Source organism: Somniosus microcephalus, chromosome 24 (genome assembly GCF_052327205.1).
Source record: "Somniosus microcephalus isolate GS21.2 chromosome 24, FLI_Smic_1.0, whole genome shotgun sequence".
NCBI lineage: Eukaryota > Metazoa > Chordata > Chondrichthyes > Squaliformes > Somniosidae > Somniosus > Somniosus microcephalus.
Window position 1 is genome coordinate 8,141,244 of NC_141010.1, and position 15,953 is coordinate 8,157,196.

At 42.8% G+C, this 15,953-nt stretch overlaps 1 protein-coding gene across 4 annotated transcripts in view; it reads right to left on the reverse strand.

Annotated features, from left to right (window-relative positions):
* Positions 1-15,953, reverse strand: part of npepps (aminopeptidase puromycin sensitive) — a 233,434-nt gene that overhangs the window by 130,472 nt on the left and 87,009 nt on the right. For all 4 annotated transcript variants that reach the window (XR_015073437.1, XM_085966184.1, XM_085966187.1 and 1 more), the window contains exons 4-8: positions 15,740-15,861; positions 14,954-15,061; positions 4,411-4,611; positions 2,634-2,730; positions 1,913-1,946 (exon numbers count right to left, since the gene is read on the reverse strand). Coding sequence is in view for 3 of the 4 variants with exons in the window: in XM_085966184.1 (XP_085822310.1) it covers positions 1,913-1,946; positions 2,634-2,730; positions 4,411-4,611; positions 14,954-15,061; positions 15,740-15,861 (562 nt within the window). In the remaining variant the exon portion in view is untranslated. The remainder of the gene's footprint in view (positions 1-1,912; positions 1,947-2,633; positions 2,731-4,410; positions 4,612-14,953; positions 15,062-15,739; positions 15,862-15,953) is intronic.

Consider the following 15,953-nt stretch of genomic DNA (forward strand, 5'->3'; position numbering starts at 1 on the left):
ACTCCTCTAAATATTCTGGAGTATTTAGCCCTCGATATCTGTCATACACCTCCCTTTTTTTCTTAATCCTACCCTGAATGTCCCTAGACATCCAGGGGGCTCTAGATTTGTTAGACCCACCTTTTTTCTTTAAGGGCACATATTTGGTCTGAACCCTCCGGATCGCCTCCTTGAATGTCTCCCACTGCTCTGACACTGATTTACCTTCAAGTAGCTGTTTCCAGTCCACTATGGCTATATCCCCTCTGAGCTTAGCAAAATTTGCTTTTCCCCAATTTAGAATTTTTAATCCTGGTCTATCCTTGTCCTTTTCCATAACTACCTTAAATCTAACAGAATTATGGTCACTAGCACCAAAATGCTCCCCCACTGATACGCCTTCTACCTGCCCAGCTTCATTCATGTAGAGAAAAACACTGGTGCAGGCTTGAAGGGCTGAATGACCCGTTCCTGTGTTGTAGCAATCTATGATTCAATGAGGGAGGAAAAAAGGCTGCTGCTTAAAATTGAAATCCAATAAATGCATGTAGCCTGTATTTTATAAATCCATCCCACTTCAATTAAACTAAACAAGTAAAAGCTGGTTGACCCTCTTTAAAGGGTCCTCTCAGACTACTAGAAAATCGTACAGCACTTTCACTCCTGATTACTATGCAATGGAATGTCTGAATTCAGGGAGGACCGAGTCTGTGAAGACATTTATCCTTCTAGGCTCACACACGAACAGTGACCAATTGTATGAGTCAGCAGAGGGCCACTGTTGGCCACGGTACTGTAACTCAAATTAAATCATTGCATTCGGGATAAGGGAAAAAGTTGGGAGAGGGGAGAAAAAAACCCAACCCTTACATTTACAGAACTGTATATGAATTTGACTATATTTGCGGTTTGGATTATCAGGTGGTTCCTTTATACACACGGACCTAGGCTTTACAGCCCCCCTCCTCCTGCTGGTATTGCAGCAGATCTGGGGGAAACATGCCTGAACAAGTACAATAGCAAAGTACTGCGGATGCTGGAAATCCAAAATAACAGAAAACGCTGGAAAAACTCAGCAGGCCAGGCAACATCCATGGAGAGAGAAACAGAGTTAACGTTTCAGGTCGATGACCTTTCGTCAGAACTGGAAAAAAGCAGGAAATGGAAAGCAAGTTTAGGGGCTGGGAAAAGGGGGAGGGGATGAAAGAACAAAAGGATAGGATAGAAAGCAGGAGGGATTAAGAGACATTGAGAGATATTCAAGGCAAGAGGAGGTGGTAATGGGACAGGTTAAGGAACAAAGAATGGCTCTGGATGAAGTGTGAATTGCGCTGGCAGAATGAAGGACAGCTGCCATGTGGGGGGGAAGAAAAAATGGCTGAACAAGTGCTCGGGGACACATTCCGCCACGTGCCTGCCTCCCTCCCTTATCCAGAGGGTAGGCCCAGTAGTATAAAACATGCCTGCCCTTGTGTGGACAGGCAAATGCAAAACACACTGAATTAAGGGAAATACGGCAGTCAGTGTTTCCCAATGTTTGCCCTGTTTGAACGCTGGACGCAAGGCAACCAGCGTTAAAAGGTTGGCGGAGGGGTCTTCAGAGGTTTCTTCGCAGAGGGGCCTGTGCAGTCGTTCATCGAGCATGGCTGTGCAATGGACCCAGAACTTACCTGCTCCCTCTTGCTGCAGACCTGCTGAAGCAAGTTTCTGGCCCCGGGTTAGAACGATTCCCCAGTGGAGCCCGGGAAGTTGACTGGGGTCGAGGAGGGCCAACAACAGAAGTCCTACCTTACTTGAGATCTGCCCAGGCTTTTGTTTGAGGCCAGAGATTAAAACTATTTTGCATCGAAGCAAATATTCCTAATCACAAACCAAAGAGAAACTGACCGCATAGCATCACATTACATAAATGTAAATGAATTCAAGCCAATACCTGTATGTTACAAGGCCCCAGTTTTCCATGGCACCTGTGAATAAAAATAACAGCGCATTAATTTTCAGCAGCTTTCAACAGCACAGCCCAAGTACATACATTTATAGTCTCTCAGGGTGGCATGAGGATTACCAATTTGTGACACCATAGACAATGGCACATGGGCCTCCCAATCTCAAACAAGCTATCAAGAGGATGCGCTGAGTAGAGGCCACAACATTTCCCCCTTCGGGGGTTGTGGCGCGGAGGGTGGCCGGAGAATTACACTCGAGATCAACTTGTGCAATCCTCAACCACTTTTCAGTAGCCAATTACTGAGTGGCATGGTAGCAAGTCACCAAGCTCAACTGAGCAATGGTGCTAGGGAAAAAGAACAGAACAGAGCAAAAGAAATGTTAAAATTATAACGTAGGCATTTAAAAAATTGTTAAATGCAGCAATTTCTTTTAAATTCTCAATTATTGTGACTTTACTGTCAAAAGTCGCTGGGCAATTCTAGAATTAAAAAGAATGGCCAGATGACGATCAGGGGTTAGAGTCATAGAGTCAGAGTTTTTCAGCACAGAAAGAGGCCCTTCGGCCCATTGTGTATAAAAAAAGAGTTGCATTTGTATCGTGCATTCCCGAACATCTCAAATCACCTCACCTCGCAAAGTATTAATTTGAAACGCAATGATTGTTGTCATGCAAGTAATGCGATATCGTTAAGGTACCAACCAACCTGCTGCAAAGTCTGCGATGGCGATCAGGTCAATTTTTGGAAGAGGATAAGGAACATTAAAGTATTCTTTATAAAAAGGTAGTGTCTTGGCAGCAACCTAGCAGGGGGGAATAAAAAGTAGAACTTTTATTATTACTGAATATAAAGCTGCATTTATTAGCACGTCTGTAAATGTCTAGTTTCATTCCATACATACAGGGGACACAGTCATGATTCCTTTAAGGACTCACTAAAGCAAAAAAGAAAATCTGGAATGCAAGGCGCTTAAGCTATAAAAAGGGAAATAGATTTTAAGGGAAATTACCTTTTTCTTTAAAAAAAAAAAGTTTATTCTATAATTTGCACATGGCCAGTGACATTCCTTCTTCCTGATGGGTCTGCAGGGAAACACTTACTTAATGTCCTAATTTCCACATTTAAAAAGAGCTTTTAAAAAGTTACATTTAAACCTAACGAGGTTGCAAAATACTGTCCTATGATCTATTTAGGAAGATTATTTTGAGCCCAATACTCTAGATATAATTTTTCCCAGAGAGCCTTTTATTTTTTACCTGAAAACCTGGCCCCTATGAGTCAGCAGTTACAGCAGGAGGATGAGTAATGTCACTGCTAATATGGAGAAAAACAGTAGGGTTACAAGCTTGATTTATGCACAACACAGCAGCACATGATCCAGAATACTTCAGAGGATTCTGCATAGAAGTATTTGGATAAAAATTTTAAGAACAAGTTTACCCCCGTCCCACCAATTATCTTCCTCCTCTTCTTGAAGGTGCTGACTCTTTGCTGGGGCATTGTTACATGGGCACCAGGCATCCATCCTCCAGTACTGCATCCAAATGGCCAGTATTCTTCTGAGCGCTTGGGCCGTGAGCATCAGGTGGCTATTCTGACAGCTAGGGCCTCATCCGGTTTTCGCCTGATGTCTACATACACACAGTATCAGCAAGGGTTTCTGGACAGCAGCCAGGGGTGAGAACTCTGGCTGATTTTCTGCCTCCCTAACCCAAAGGCACGGAGTTGAACTATCGAAACCCCATGGCCTTCCTGTTGTGTATGGCACAGCTTTTCACTGGAAGGAGCAAGAGCTCTACAAATCATTTATTAAAATTAGGCAATCTTTGCCTAATTCCTTTCACAATGCCCTGTTTTAAATTCTAAGTGCTGTGGTGTTTAATTTCTTTTAATTGAAGAAATTAAGTCTTCATTCAATTACAGGCTGTGTGTGTGATTCCCCACCAACGCCGCCCCCCCCACCCCACTCCCCCATTTTGTCCTCCCGATTCCTCGATTGGCATTTCCAACGTAACACCAAGGGAGGCGGACAATTAATTTCCATTCCTCTGTCCTCGTCTTTACCATAATGGCCACTAGTTGTGCAAAATGACCTGGGCTGACTTGCCAGTCAACATTTCTGCCCTGTAATGAAGCACTTGGGAGCCTTGCTCGCTGCCTTGTGCAGATTCAGTGTGTTTGGAATTTGTACCTCACCACTTAGTGGCTCAGTGCGTTGGAGTAGAGTGCAGTGTACCGCCAGATCACCAAGGGGCGTTAGAACAGTAAAGGGTTAACAAATAAAATTCAACAGCACAAGAGGCCTTCGTCGATTTACCCTGCAACTCCCTTCCTAAGTGATCAGATAACTTTTGAGTTTCATTCAGGGAATCGGAGTATAAACGCGACATCTTGAATTCAAGAAACGAGGGCAGTTCCTCCTCCCTCTCCATTTCCTTTTAAAGGACACACTATACAAAAAGGACACAAAAACAAATACAACCTCGAGAGCAAATTTTCCTTGATCCGCTTTTCCAATGGGTGTGTAGACACGGACTAGAATGCCATCTGATGACCTGGTTTCCACAAAGTCATATTCACCAACCACAAATGCCACCAAGTACGTGGACATTATCGGCGATTTGGCAAACTTGACTTCAACCATGTCTTCGTCGTCAGGATATGGGTTACGCTCAGTCATGTTCTGTAACATTGAAGGCAGAACTCAGGTTAGAAAGTGGAGAATGAATTAACAATTTAACAATACGCTCCCAACTGGAAATATCCAACACTCGAGTACTGTAACAAAAAATTAAAAAGTTCGGTACCAAAATAAACTGGAACGGTTAAGTAAAACCAACAAAAAAATCCCTGTATCATAGGAAGTATTGACAGTGGTTAAAGAAACCATTCAAAATTGCCACAAAAGGAAATGCCATTTGAAACTAAAATAGGCTAATCTTATAAATCTAGCATCAGCACTCACTTTACTTGTATTTTGCATTAATGTAGAGCAGTTTTTGACACGGTACAGATTTAGGAGTTGTATTTTCTACCAGCCTTGTATTTAATCAGTCCTGGCCCAGTTTTAGAACTCTTGCCTGAGTCAGAAGGTCATGGATTCAAGTTCCACTCTGGATTTTTGATCATATAATTAAGACTAACATTTCAGAGCAGTACTGAGGGAGTGTTTGACTGTTGGACGTGCCAGATTTTGGATATGACGTTAAACCGAGGCCCCATCTGCCCCCTAAAGTAGAGTTAATAGATCCCATTGCATAATCTGAAGAGCAGAGGGGTACTCCAGGTGTCCTGGCCAACCATTATCCCTCAACCAACATCATTCGAACAAATTATCTGGTCATTTAGCTCATTGTTGCTTGTGGGGCCTTGCTGTGCGCAAATTGGTTGTCTGCTATGTTTCCCTACATTACAACAGTGACTGGAACATCCCAGGTGCTATGCTGAATTCAGCTGATCTAAACCAGAGGAGTTGAGCCACAGCAATTGGGCTCGAAAGGGGCAAGAAAGTCACCCTGCTCCTGATTGCTGTCCCGTTGGGTCTGCTCACATGTAGACATTGGGTAAGTACAAAATGGTGCTCTGCTGTGCTATCTTCCATGGCAGCATAGATGGCCAAGTCAGAGCTAACTATGTATTTTTGAGGTATAACGTCCTTCAGAACATCCCCAGGACGTGAAAGGCGCTACATAATTGCAAGTTCTTTTTTCCTTCTTTAGGCATCTCATCCTCCTCCATTTATGAACGTAGCGGTTTCTCTTCCTTCCATCGTTCAAGGACGGGTATTAGAACGACAGAGGAAATCACCCAACAAGTTTGGTGAAAATCAAGACAAGCTATTAAGATGGCATTTCTTCTTCTGACCGACACGTTTTGAGACATCTATTTTTAAATGATTCCAGTGCATGGTAAATTGAAAAAAAAACACCTCTTGGGTCTAGTGAAATGCACTGAAATTGATAGAACAAGGCGAACATGTTAACAGAAATAAAGATAGACCAACACCTACATAACGCACTCCTCCAATGTAACTTCAACCGGAGCAGGTTTATCCAATTTAACTGAATAAAGAAATATGCTGTACAATTGCATAAATTATAGTCCACATTACAACTTAAGAATGTCCTCCGTTCCTTTCCTCTTATTGGGATATGGATCCACCAATGTCAGCAGCACTCCAGTAACTCACCCAAGTGGTCAGACATCAAGGGGGAAAAATTCAGTTGTTTGCGCCTCCAGTTAGCGCCTTAAGAGGGTGGCAAGTGGGGCGCAAAGCAACTAGCGCCCGGGCGCAGCGATGTTTGCGCCGCTCGCGAAATTAACTAGACATTTCGCGGCGGCGCTAAACACTACCGCCACAATCTCCTGCGCCGGCAGATCGTGACGTCAGTCGAGTGCGCAACGCCCCGGACCGGAAATTGAGTGGCGCCCCCTGCCTTACCGCCTGCCGCTAGCAACGACAGGTTGAGGGGAGCGTTATGCTGTCAGAAAGAGACTAGGGGAGCGCTATTTAAAGGCGACCACGTCCTGCCCTTTTTTGTCGGTGACATTTTTGCACCACGCATTCTGAGAGAGAGACTTCTGGAGAGATTCAACGCTGTGTGAAGGAGTTTTGGGTACTGAGCAGCACTTTGCAGGTTCATTTTGATTTGCCCTTCCTTGTATCGATTTAGAAGAGACTATGGGGTCTGCACTCTGAGCTCTTTCCCTGGGTCTCTCCATTGTTCTTTCCAGCAGATTTGATGTACAGGTCTCTCCAGGCTGAGATTCAGGCCGAGATTCAAGGCTGCAATGAGCAGGATGTGGATGGAGAGCAAGATCAACCCTCCCCTTTAAGATAAAAATAGAAAATGCAGGAGAAACTCAGCAGGTCAAGCAGCATCCGTGACGAGAGAAACAGAGTTAACGCTTCAGGTCGATGACCATTCGTCAGAACTCCCCTTTAAGAATTGGACAGTGCCAGTGTGTCTGTGTTCCATTGCTGACTGACATCACAGGAGCTTCGCCAGCGCTGTGAGGTAGCGCCTTGCTCCTCGGCCTTAGCGCCTGAAGAGAGGTGTGTAGCGCCTGATTTAGCGCTCCAATCACCTCCAGGGGCGATAAAAGCCAAGTTTGCTGTCGGAGGCGATAATTAGCGCCAGGCACTAAACTTTGCGCACCGCCAATAATGGCGCCCCAAATGGGGCGATACCGAATTCCCCCCCAAGTCTCAGCGGTCTATGCAACCATAGAAGTATCACAGCGGAGCACGATTTTGTACTTACCCAATGTCCACATGTGAGCAGACCCGATGGGACAGCAATCAGGAGCAGGGTGACTTTCTTCCTCCTTCCCAGCCCAATTGCGGTGGCTCAACTGCTTCTCTGGCTTAGATCAGCTGAATTCAGTATAGCACCTGGGGTGTTCCAACTTGTACAGCTTTGTGGTGTACAGATCTGTAGCTTTATCCGCTAGGATAGTCACAACTCCGAAGAATCTTGGATGATGATATAGGATAGAACAAGGGCATTTTTGTAACTGACAAAGGGCACCCAATGAAAGGGGATAAAAGATACAACCATTTTGTGTGGCATCTCCGCAGTCACAGGTTTAGCAGGAAACCTGAAGATTAATTACCAATTTTCTGATGGGCTTAGGAGTTCCATCAGTTTTGCTTCAGCTGTAGGTGTCACAGACCACTAGTGAAAGAACTCTTGTGGTGGTCTTTGATACTTGCTGTTAGGCAAGAGATGTTCGGGTAGGGCTGGCAATGGATAACAATACAGTCAGAGCTCCACATCAGCATGCAAATCCTGGGCAGCCAGACAATCTTCGCAGGAGCAAGTAATACACTTCTCTTTTTCTGTCTAGCCTATTCCACACATCTGCTTCCACAGCCTACTCCACCCAAGCTCTCACAGCTGTCCACACTTGCAAGGACTCAGCCTAGTTCGGAGAGTGACGAAAAGCAAAATAAACTGTATTGGGAGGTGGAGTGAGGTGACTCACATTCCAAAAATGCAATCGAAGAAGCTTCATCACTTATGGTTTGAATCTGTAACAGCTGGTATTAAAAGAAAAAGGAACATTTTCCAGATTTTTTCCAAAATCAAACCCAGACGGTGGTTCTTTATAGGCCTGCAGATAACCATATGAGGTTGCTCTAACAGAAGGCCTTATCTGAACTCAAGTGATGATCAATTTAGGATGAAGGATAAACAAAATCATATCAACTCAATAATTTGGGCCTGTAAGGTAGGCATTTCGACATGTAAAACCTGGGCACTTGGCTGCAGGCAGGTCGGACAGTAGGGTTTCAATAAAGTATACGGTGAGCATCACCAGCCAGAATATAAGAATTTGACACGTTAAACAGTAGTCTAAATGAGTCATTTCAAAAATGAGACATTTAAAGTATTTTTCCTAATTTTAATACTTAACCATCTGGAAAGGTTACTGCACACCACCTCGCAACTGACACGACAGTGGCAATTTGTGCTCTGGGATTAGTCTTCGAGCCCATTCTCCCGATTAAGGTGTATGGAGACTCCAAAGGAGAGGAACTTTGAAAAGAACAAAAACTTCATACCGGAGCAGAAAAGGTGCTAGAGTTGTCATTTGGCACACAGTGCTTTGGATCTGCCAGATTATAGGCAATAGTGCAAATAGTCTTGAGCAGCTGTTGTAACTAACGGCTGAATTCACTGCGGTAAGTTGCCCATGGACTTACTGCAGGATTCAACACTTTTTGCATTTGTTGTGATCGACAGAAATAGATGCATGACTGTTTAGACTGGCAGGTTCAAAACGGGGGTCAGTAAGGGGTGCAAGATTGTGCGAACAAGAAATTGCAGCTAGAGTTTGCATGGTGGGCTAGGGTGCAGGGTCCTTGTTTAATACTTCTATTAAACTTCAGTTAGCTGCTGAAAATGGGATCTTATTTTCGGTTTTAATTCCAGGCAAACCTGGAGAGACTGATTTAGGACCGGCGAGAAATAACTTCACATTCTCAAACAGCAAAGAAATAAAATAAATGAACTCAAGGTCCCAAGTTATTCCACTAACAACTCAGGCGCCCAGATTTTTATAATTGGTAAATAATCAATCAATTCTATTTTTAGCACTTGATTACAAGAAACTGGAAGGCACATTAAAACCTATGGCCAGCCCCTCTTCATTCTTTTAGTTAATTGCACAGTTTCGTGCCATCAATTGGACACCAGAGCCTTGACCTCAGATCCACAATTTCATACGAGCCAGCTGTTATGTTTGTGGGAACTGAACCTCAGATCATTGAGAAAAATCAGTCGCGTAAGCAAGTCGTTGCTACCTACAAACCAGTGTGCCTTTACCTGCCCAATATCTAAGTAACTGTAGCAAGCCTATGGGACGAATAGCAATCCTCATCCCCATATTTGCCTTGCTGGATCTATCGCATGACCTCTCATGATCTCCCTGACTTTGGAAAGTCGTAGATTAAACACCATCAGACCACAGCTTAGGCTAATACCAAGTGATTTATTAACAGTAATTACAGGAAACTCTCGTTTAAACGGCACCTAAATATCCAGAATTTTCTATTAACTGGCAAAATTCTCGCTCTGAAAACAACACCTCAATGTTGCCGAGTCCGAGTCTCCCACGGTGGCCAAGTTAGTCAGTGGGGGTAGTTCTCCAAACTGCCACTATTCGGCTTCTTGGCGCTGTCGGAAGAACTCAATACCCCTGTAACAGAATAAAAGAGTACCCTCTGAATAAAAGAGTACCCCTGTAACAGGAGTCTGACTCTCCCGCGCTGCCGGTAGTCTCTTCTGATCCGCCATTTTACAGGGGTACGGTGTGTCTCCCACGCTGCTGGTAGTCATGGCATTGCATTATGGAAATCCCAAAAGTTGATCCAAGCAAAAGGAAGAGAGTGGTGTTGACTTTAAAACAGAAAATCGACATATGCCAACGACTAGAAAGGGGAGAGAAGCGTATCAACATTATGAATTAATTCAAAATCGGTTCGTCAACAATCTACAACATCAAATCGCAGAAGGATAAGCTGCTCAAGTTTTATTCAAGCTCGGAGACATCTAAGAGCGTAGAGAAACAGCTTACGCTTCGTAAGCCTAAGCTTGAAGAGCTGGATACCATGCTTTATGAGTGGTTTTCTCTTAAGCATTCAGAGGGTGCTCCGATTTCCAGACCCATGCTAATCGAAAAAGCGAAGGATTTCTATGCAAAGATGGAGCTCACTGACAAGTGTGCTTTCTCCGAGGGATGGCTAACGTCCTTCAAGGTACGGCACGGGATACAACGACTCGATATTTCTGGGGAGAAGAAATCAGCTGATCACGATGCCGCAGAAGAATACTGCGATTATTTCAATCAGATTGTGCAGCAACATGATTTGTCGCCAGCACAGCTATACAATGCCGATGAAACTGGCTTATTTTGGAGATTTTTGCCAGAATCAACGCTTGCTGGGGTTAGTGAGGCTAATGCTTCAGGTTACAAGAAAAATAAAGATCATGTAACCGTGCTAACATGTGCGAACGCTGCTGGATCACACCGGGTTAAACTTCTTGTCATTGGGAAGTATAAAAATCCCCATGCATTTAAAAATGTGAGGCACTTACCTGTTGAGTACAAAGCTCAAAGAAATGCTTGGATGGATAAGGAAATCTTTTCGAATTGGTTCCATCATATTTTTGTTCCATCTGTGAGGGAACATTTCCGTAGAATAGGGAAACCTGAAGATAGCAAATGCATTTTATTGCTTGATAATTGTAGAGCCCGTCCGCATGAATCCGAGTTGGTTTCGGGAAATATTTTCACCATTTATTTGCCACCAAATGTAACTTCTCTCATACAACCCATGGACCAGGGCGTTATCCAAAATCTCGTGTCATTACAAGACTTCCTACGTAAACTGATAAGCCAAGATGACAATATTCACACATTTCAGAAGTGATACAATCTTAAAGATGCCATCTTTAATGCTGCATGTTCCTGGAACTTGGTGAAAGGTCACACTTTGAGACAAACCTGGTGCAAATTGTGGCCTTCTGTAATGTTTGCTGAAGGTTCTTCAGAGGAGGAATTTCATGGGTTAAATGTTCGTCCCTAGAGGAGTACAGTAATGGAAATGGCTGGCATGGTGAAAAATGTAGGCCCAGCAAACCCTCTACGGCACCGCAGTGAAAGTGATATTGAGCAGTGGGTTGATGCAGATAGAGAAGTTGCTGTTGTGCATATGCTAAGTGATGATGAAATAATGGAGAATGTTTTGAATCCAAAGAAAGAAAAAGGAAAGTGAGATGGAAAGTGAAGAGGATGAGATTTCTGAAGAGATGATGATTTCTTGGGCTAAAGCTGCAGAAGATTTTGCTTCATTCCTCAAATTTGCTGAAAGGCATCCTTGCTATTCTGCCCAAGAAGTTATGCACCTCCATATTCTGCATTCCACCTTTCTACAAAAAAGGCAAGAGTCCACTAAGCAAGCAGACATCCGGGACATGTTTAGGAAAGCTTCCAAAAGAGTTGGAGCAGTGGAAGTGCCTGAAGAATCTGTTGAAGTGCCTGATCCTGATGACCCAGCTGACATGGATATTCCTGATGAACCAGTTGCCTTGGAATAAGTGTACAGTCAACCACTGTACTTTACAGTTGTGTATAAGTTTTGTTTTACTGTTAAGTAATTAAAGAGTTATGGATTACCCTCAACTGACAGTACTGTACTTAATCAAGCATCTTCCACCATCCATTTAACACAACATTCTGTAGGTGAGTACCCAATTACTGTATACTGCACATTTCTTGATTTTTAAAAAATTTTCTTTGTTAAAAATAGCCTCGGTAGATAACCCTCTCCGTCATCCGGAATTTTTGATAAACCGGCAACACGCCGGTCCCGGATAAAAAAGAGTTTCCTGTAGATACATTGATAACAGCAAAGGTAAACCTACTGTATTAGTTTATAGTAACACAGAATTTACTGTTCCTCCCCCTCAGGAAATTAGAAATTAACAGCCATGTCTCCTGTGCTAAAATCAGGATAAAATTATACCTGCAGCCTGAGGAAGCAGCTAGCAGTCATTTTTAAAGTGACCGCCAGTTTCCTACACAAAGATGTTAAAATGTTTAGACTTTATTTGTGACACATCTCCTGCGTCCAGTTCCTCTGCCTTCTGTGCAAACTCCAGCTACATTCTCTAGTTTATTGCACAATCTCATCCCTCCCACAGACTGCTTCACAGAACCTCCACTTCAACCCACAGTTTCATACAACTCCTCCATTAAAAATCTCTCAAATCGACTTCCTGTTAATTATTGCAGACACAGGTGCCAAGCGGGGAACGTTGCTGCAATCATGTTAGCCCAATATACATAAATCACAGACACACCGAGCGCTTTTGCTCTTCACCAGCTACACAACTTTCCAGTATCACATCTCCTAAATACATCCCTGTATTAATGGTCCTTTTCATCAGATGACTGAACATACCTGAAGATTTGTGTCATAATTGTTGTACCCAACCATCCTGTTGCGTTAACAATCATCGTCTTCAAAAAAGACCATCCTGGTGGGCAGCGGTGGGCTTCGCAGCACCATAACCACTTGTAACTACAATAACTTAGACACTATATTATTTTAAACAGTTTAGTTGCAGTGATTTGCAGGCCATGACACAATCTTAGTATTCAGTTCAAAGCTCGAGTGGTTTAAGTTACTTGACCTATTGGATTATGTCACAATCTTGGACAAGACATTACCCCTCAGGTATTGATATATCCACACAGCATTCATACATTATTTATATACACACACACACAAACATCTTTGTTGAATATTAAATCCCTCTATTTATTCCTATTACAGGTCTTCCTAAGCTACTCCCAGCACCCGTGACCAATGTGCTCCCTAAGCTCTGCCAGTACAGCTCTCCAGCAGGAATATAACTGAGATCAAGAACTCGGAGAATTGAACCTCCATCCCATTCATCACACATTGACTCTCCACCAAACTACTGAATGTATTTATACAATAGATTAATACATGGCTTTCCCATGATTTAACACACAATGTAGTTGTACAGTAAATGAGTAAAGTCATAATTCAGACTTTTTAGTTGGATCAAGATTCAAAAAAACAAAAATCAATCATTTCCTGCAATATCAAGATTATTGATCGCTGGTTTCACATCATGGAATAGCAGCAGAAATACATGACTGAAGCTTCAACAATAAAAAACGTTTCTCCATCATCTATTCAAAGCCCTACCCTCCCAGGTCCAGTAAGCTATAGGTCGGACATTAAAAAAAAAGCTGCACTGATATTAGCCAACCAATAGAACTCGATCCCAATTTGACAAGAACATTGCCCAGTGTGAATGTGTACACTACATCTACGGCTCCCTTCAGCAGTGTTGCCTATTGGCAGTTATGATAGGCTTACTCATGGCTCTTTGCTGCAATTAATCCAACTTTCACCCGAATGTAATTGTAACCTGATTGTCCTAGTCTCCAAGTATGGTTTCTATACTCCACTACAATTGTTTACATAACGGATGTTGCACTACCTAAAAGTGAAGCACATTATAATTAAGGAACCCAGGTGAAGTGCAGGGGCTATAATACAGGACTGGCTGTGAAGCAATCTGCACATTCCAAGGATGTGAAAGAGGCAATACAACTATAAGCTCTTTCTTATTTCTTTCTCCCAGGGTAAAAAGAATGAAAGTGGTGATGAGGTAAATCAAGTGGTAGCGCTCAGGTTTTGCCATGCTTGGATTTTTGAAGGCTTTAGATTGCAGGAATAAGTTCCAATGGTTGTGGTTCAGGCAAAGAATGAGTTAGAGGATGAGAGAGGATGGACATTATAGAATATATGTAAAGTTTAAAAGAATGCAAGAAAGGGAAGTTCAAAGCAGCAATGACCCCACAATAGTATTGGTAAAGTCTGGAGAGAGAAGAAAGGCTCCAATGAAGATGGAGAAAAAGGAGCTTGAGGTCACTGAGGGAGGGAAGAGAGGGATCACCTATCCTCTTGTACTCTATCCATGAAGGCAAATGAGTTACTGGAGAGCCTCCTACAACATGGGAGCAGTATTAAAGTCAAGAATAGGATTTACCTCTATAAAAAGCTTTTAAAGCTAAGAGTTGTTGAAGGCAAGTAGTGTTTGGCACAGAAGAGGAACCTATGCTTCTTGAAGGCAGCTGTAGCAAATGTAGGATTCCATTTGAGAACAGAGGATAGAGTGAGGTTAAGAATGGCAATAGATGGACGATTGAGAACGGGTCCATCCACAGACAGTTGTCTGCAACAAAATGTAAATGTTGTTAAAATGTAGGAGGCTGGGTAGCACAGTGGGCTAAGCTGGTTCTGCTTTCACTTCTGAAACCATGGCTAGCACAGACTACTGGGATCAAAGTCCCCTCTCTGCAAGAGTCCTACATCGAACAAGTTTCCGCAGTTTTGACAGTTCCTATTGTCCATGAACCCATTAGGAAAACGGATCCAAGTACTCAAAGTATCCAGAGTGATGGTTGGGTGTGGGAAATTGAAAGAAAGATCACACTGGTGAAGTAAGGAGTGCGCTCTCTCAGAGAAAAGTTAAAGCCAAACATTGGAACAGAGTAGAGGTTGCTTGACTCTGCATCCGGCCACGCTGTCACTGACCTGGGAATGTTTGACACTGGAGGGAAAAGAAATGTGCCATTGCCAGTCACATCTTTTCCCTTAATGCACACAGTAAAAGCTTTTAATCAAGTGGCAAAAGAGGACAGTACCTAACTGCACAGTAACTGTATGAATCACCCATTCCAGGCAATTTTTCTTGAGATTTATGGTAATTAAATTGAGTAATTAGATTGACTTATCCTGCAGTTAAGTAATTTCTTTCATCCTTCTCTTTAATAAACATAACTGAATCATTTTCCACAGTTTATTCCTCGGATTCTGTGGTTTCTTATTAAAACCACTTTTGATCCTCCTTTCCTCCACCACCATCTTTTTACAGGACCCATGAGGGAGACACAAAACACACACCGCTACTTACCATGTTTGATAAGGCAACTCTGTCCTTCGGAACAACGAGCGTGATGTCAAATGTTGCTTTTATGGCAGGTTCATCCCAACATGGAAATGCTCTCCGTGCATCTGTAGGCTAGAGAAAGAGAGAAAAATAGAGAAAGGGAAAGCGAGAAACAGAAAGGGAAAGTCAGAGAAATGGGAGGAGAGAGAGAGAGGGAGAACGTGAGAGAGAAAGAAAATAAGAGAAAGGGAGAGAAGAGCGGATAGGGAAAGAGAGAGATTGATTCAAATAGTGCAAAATCACTTCACATCCTATGTACTGCACAGACATGAGAATCTTTACAAGTATTACCTAAAATCTATTCAGATAATGTGTGGGCCTTTTATACATAAAGGATAAATGTTGTGTATTATGCTTTTTATTCCCCGTGGATAGTTATATTTGTTTAGAGGAGAAAAACAGAATCCTGCTTTAAAAACTGAAGAACGATATTTGGTTTGAAACAAAAGCAGAATTCCAAAGTCAAGCAACTTAAAAAAAAAACCTGCCAAGTTCAATGAAAGTCTGCAAAAGGTCCAGTCTTTGGTGATTTTCTCTATAAAACCTCAAGAGGTTTATTTGTTGCAGGTTGGTGGTAAAATGGAGCCACTCTCTGCACCACTTCCCCTGTACCAGAAATCAAACATCCCATACTACAGTACTAGATCGGCCCACTTTCAAAATCTTGCCTCAGCCCTCACTCAAGGTTTATTATCAGAAAGGTATTTATTATAGACAGGACTCCACTACACTGTAGTTTTATTTTCTAACCTCAAACTGAGAGACAGCAGCATAGTGGGTTTCTCCCATCGGTGTTGTATACTTGCTTCTGTAAAATCCCTTCATTTTGTCGTTGAGCTCTCCAACAAAATCTATCTTCAAAGTGCCGTGACCTGTTACAACACAATGCTATAATTAACACACCATAAACAGACATTACATTATAATAATACAGCATAAGAATGGACCAGCCAGCGGGCTGGCG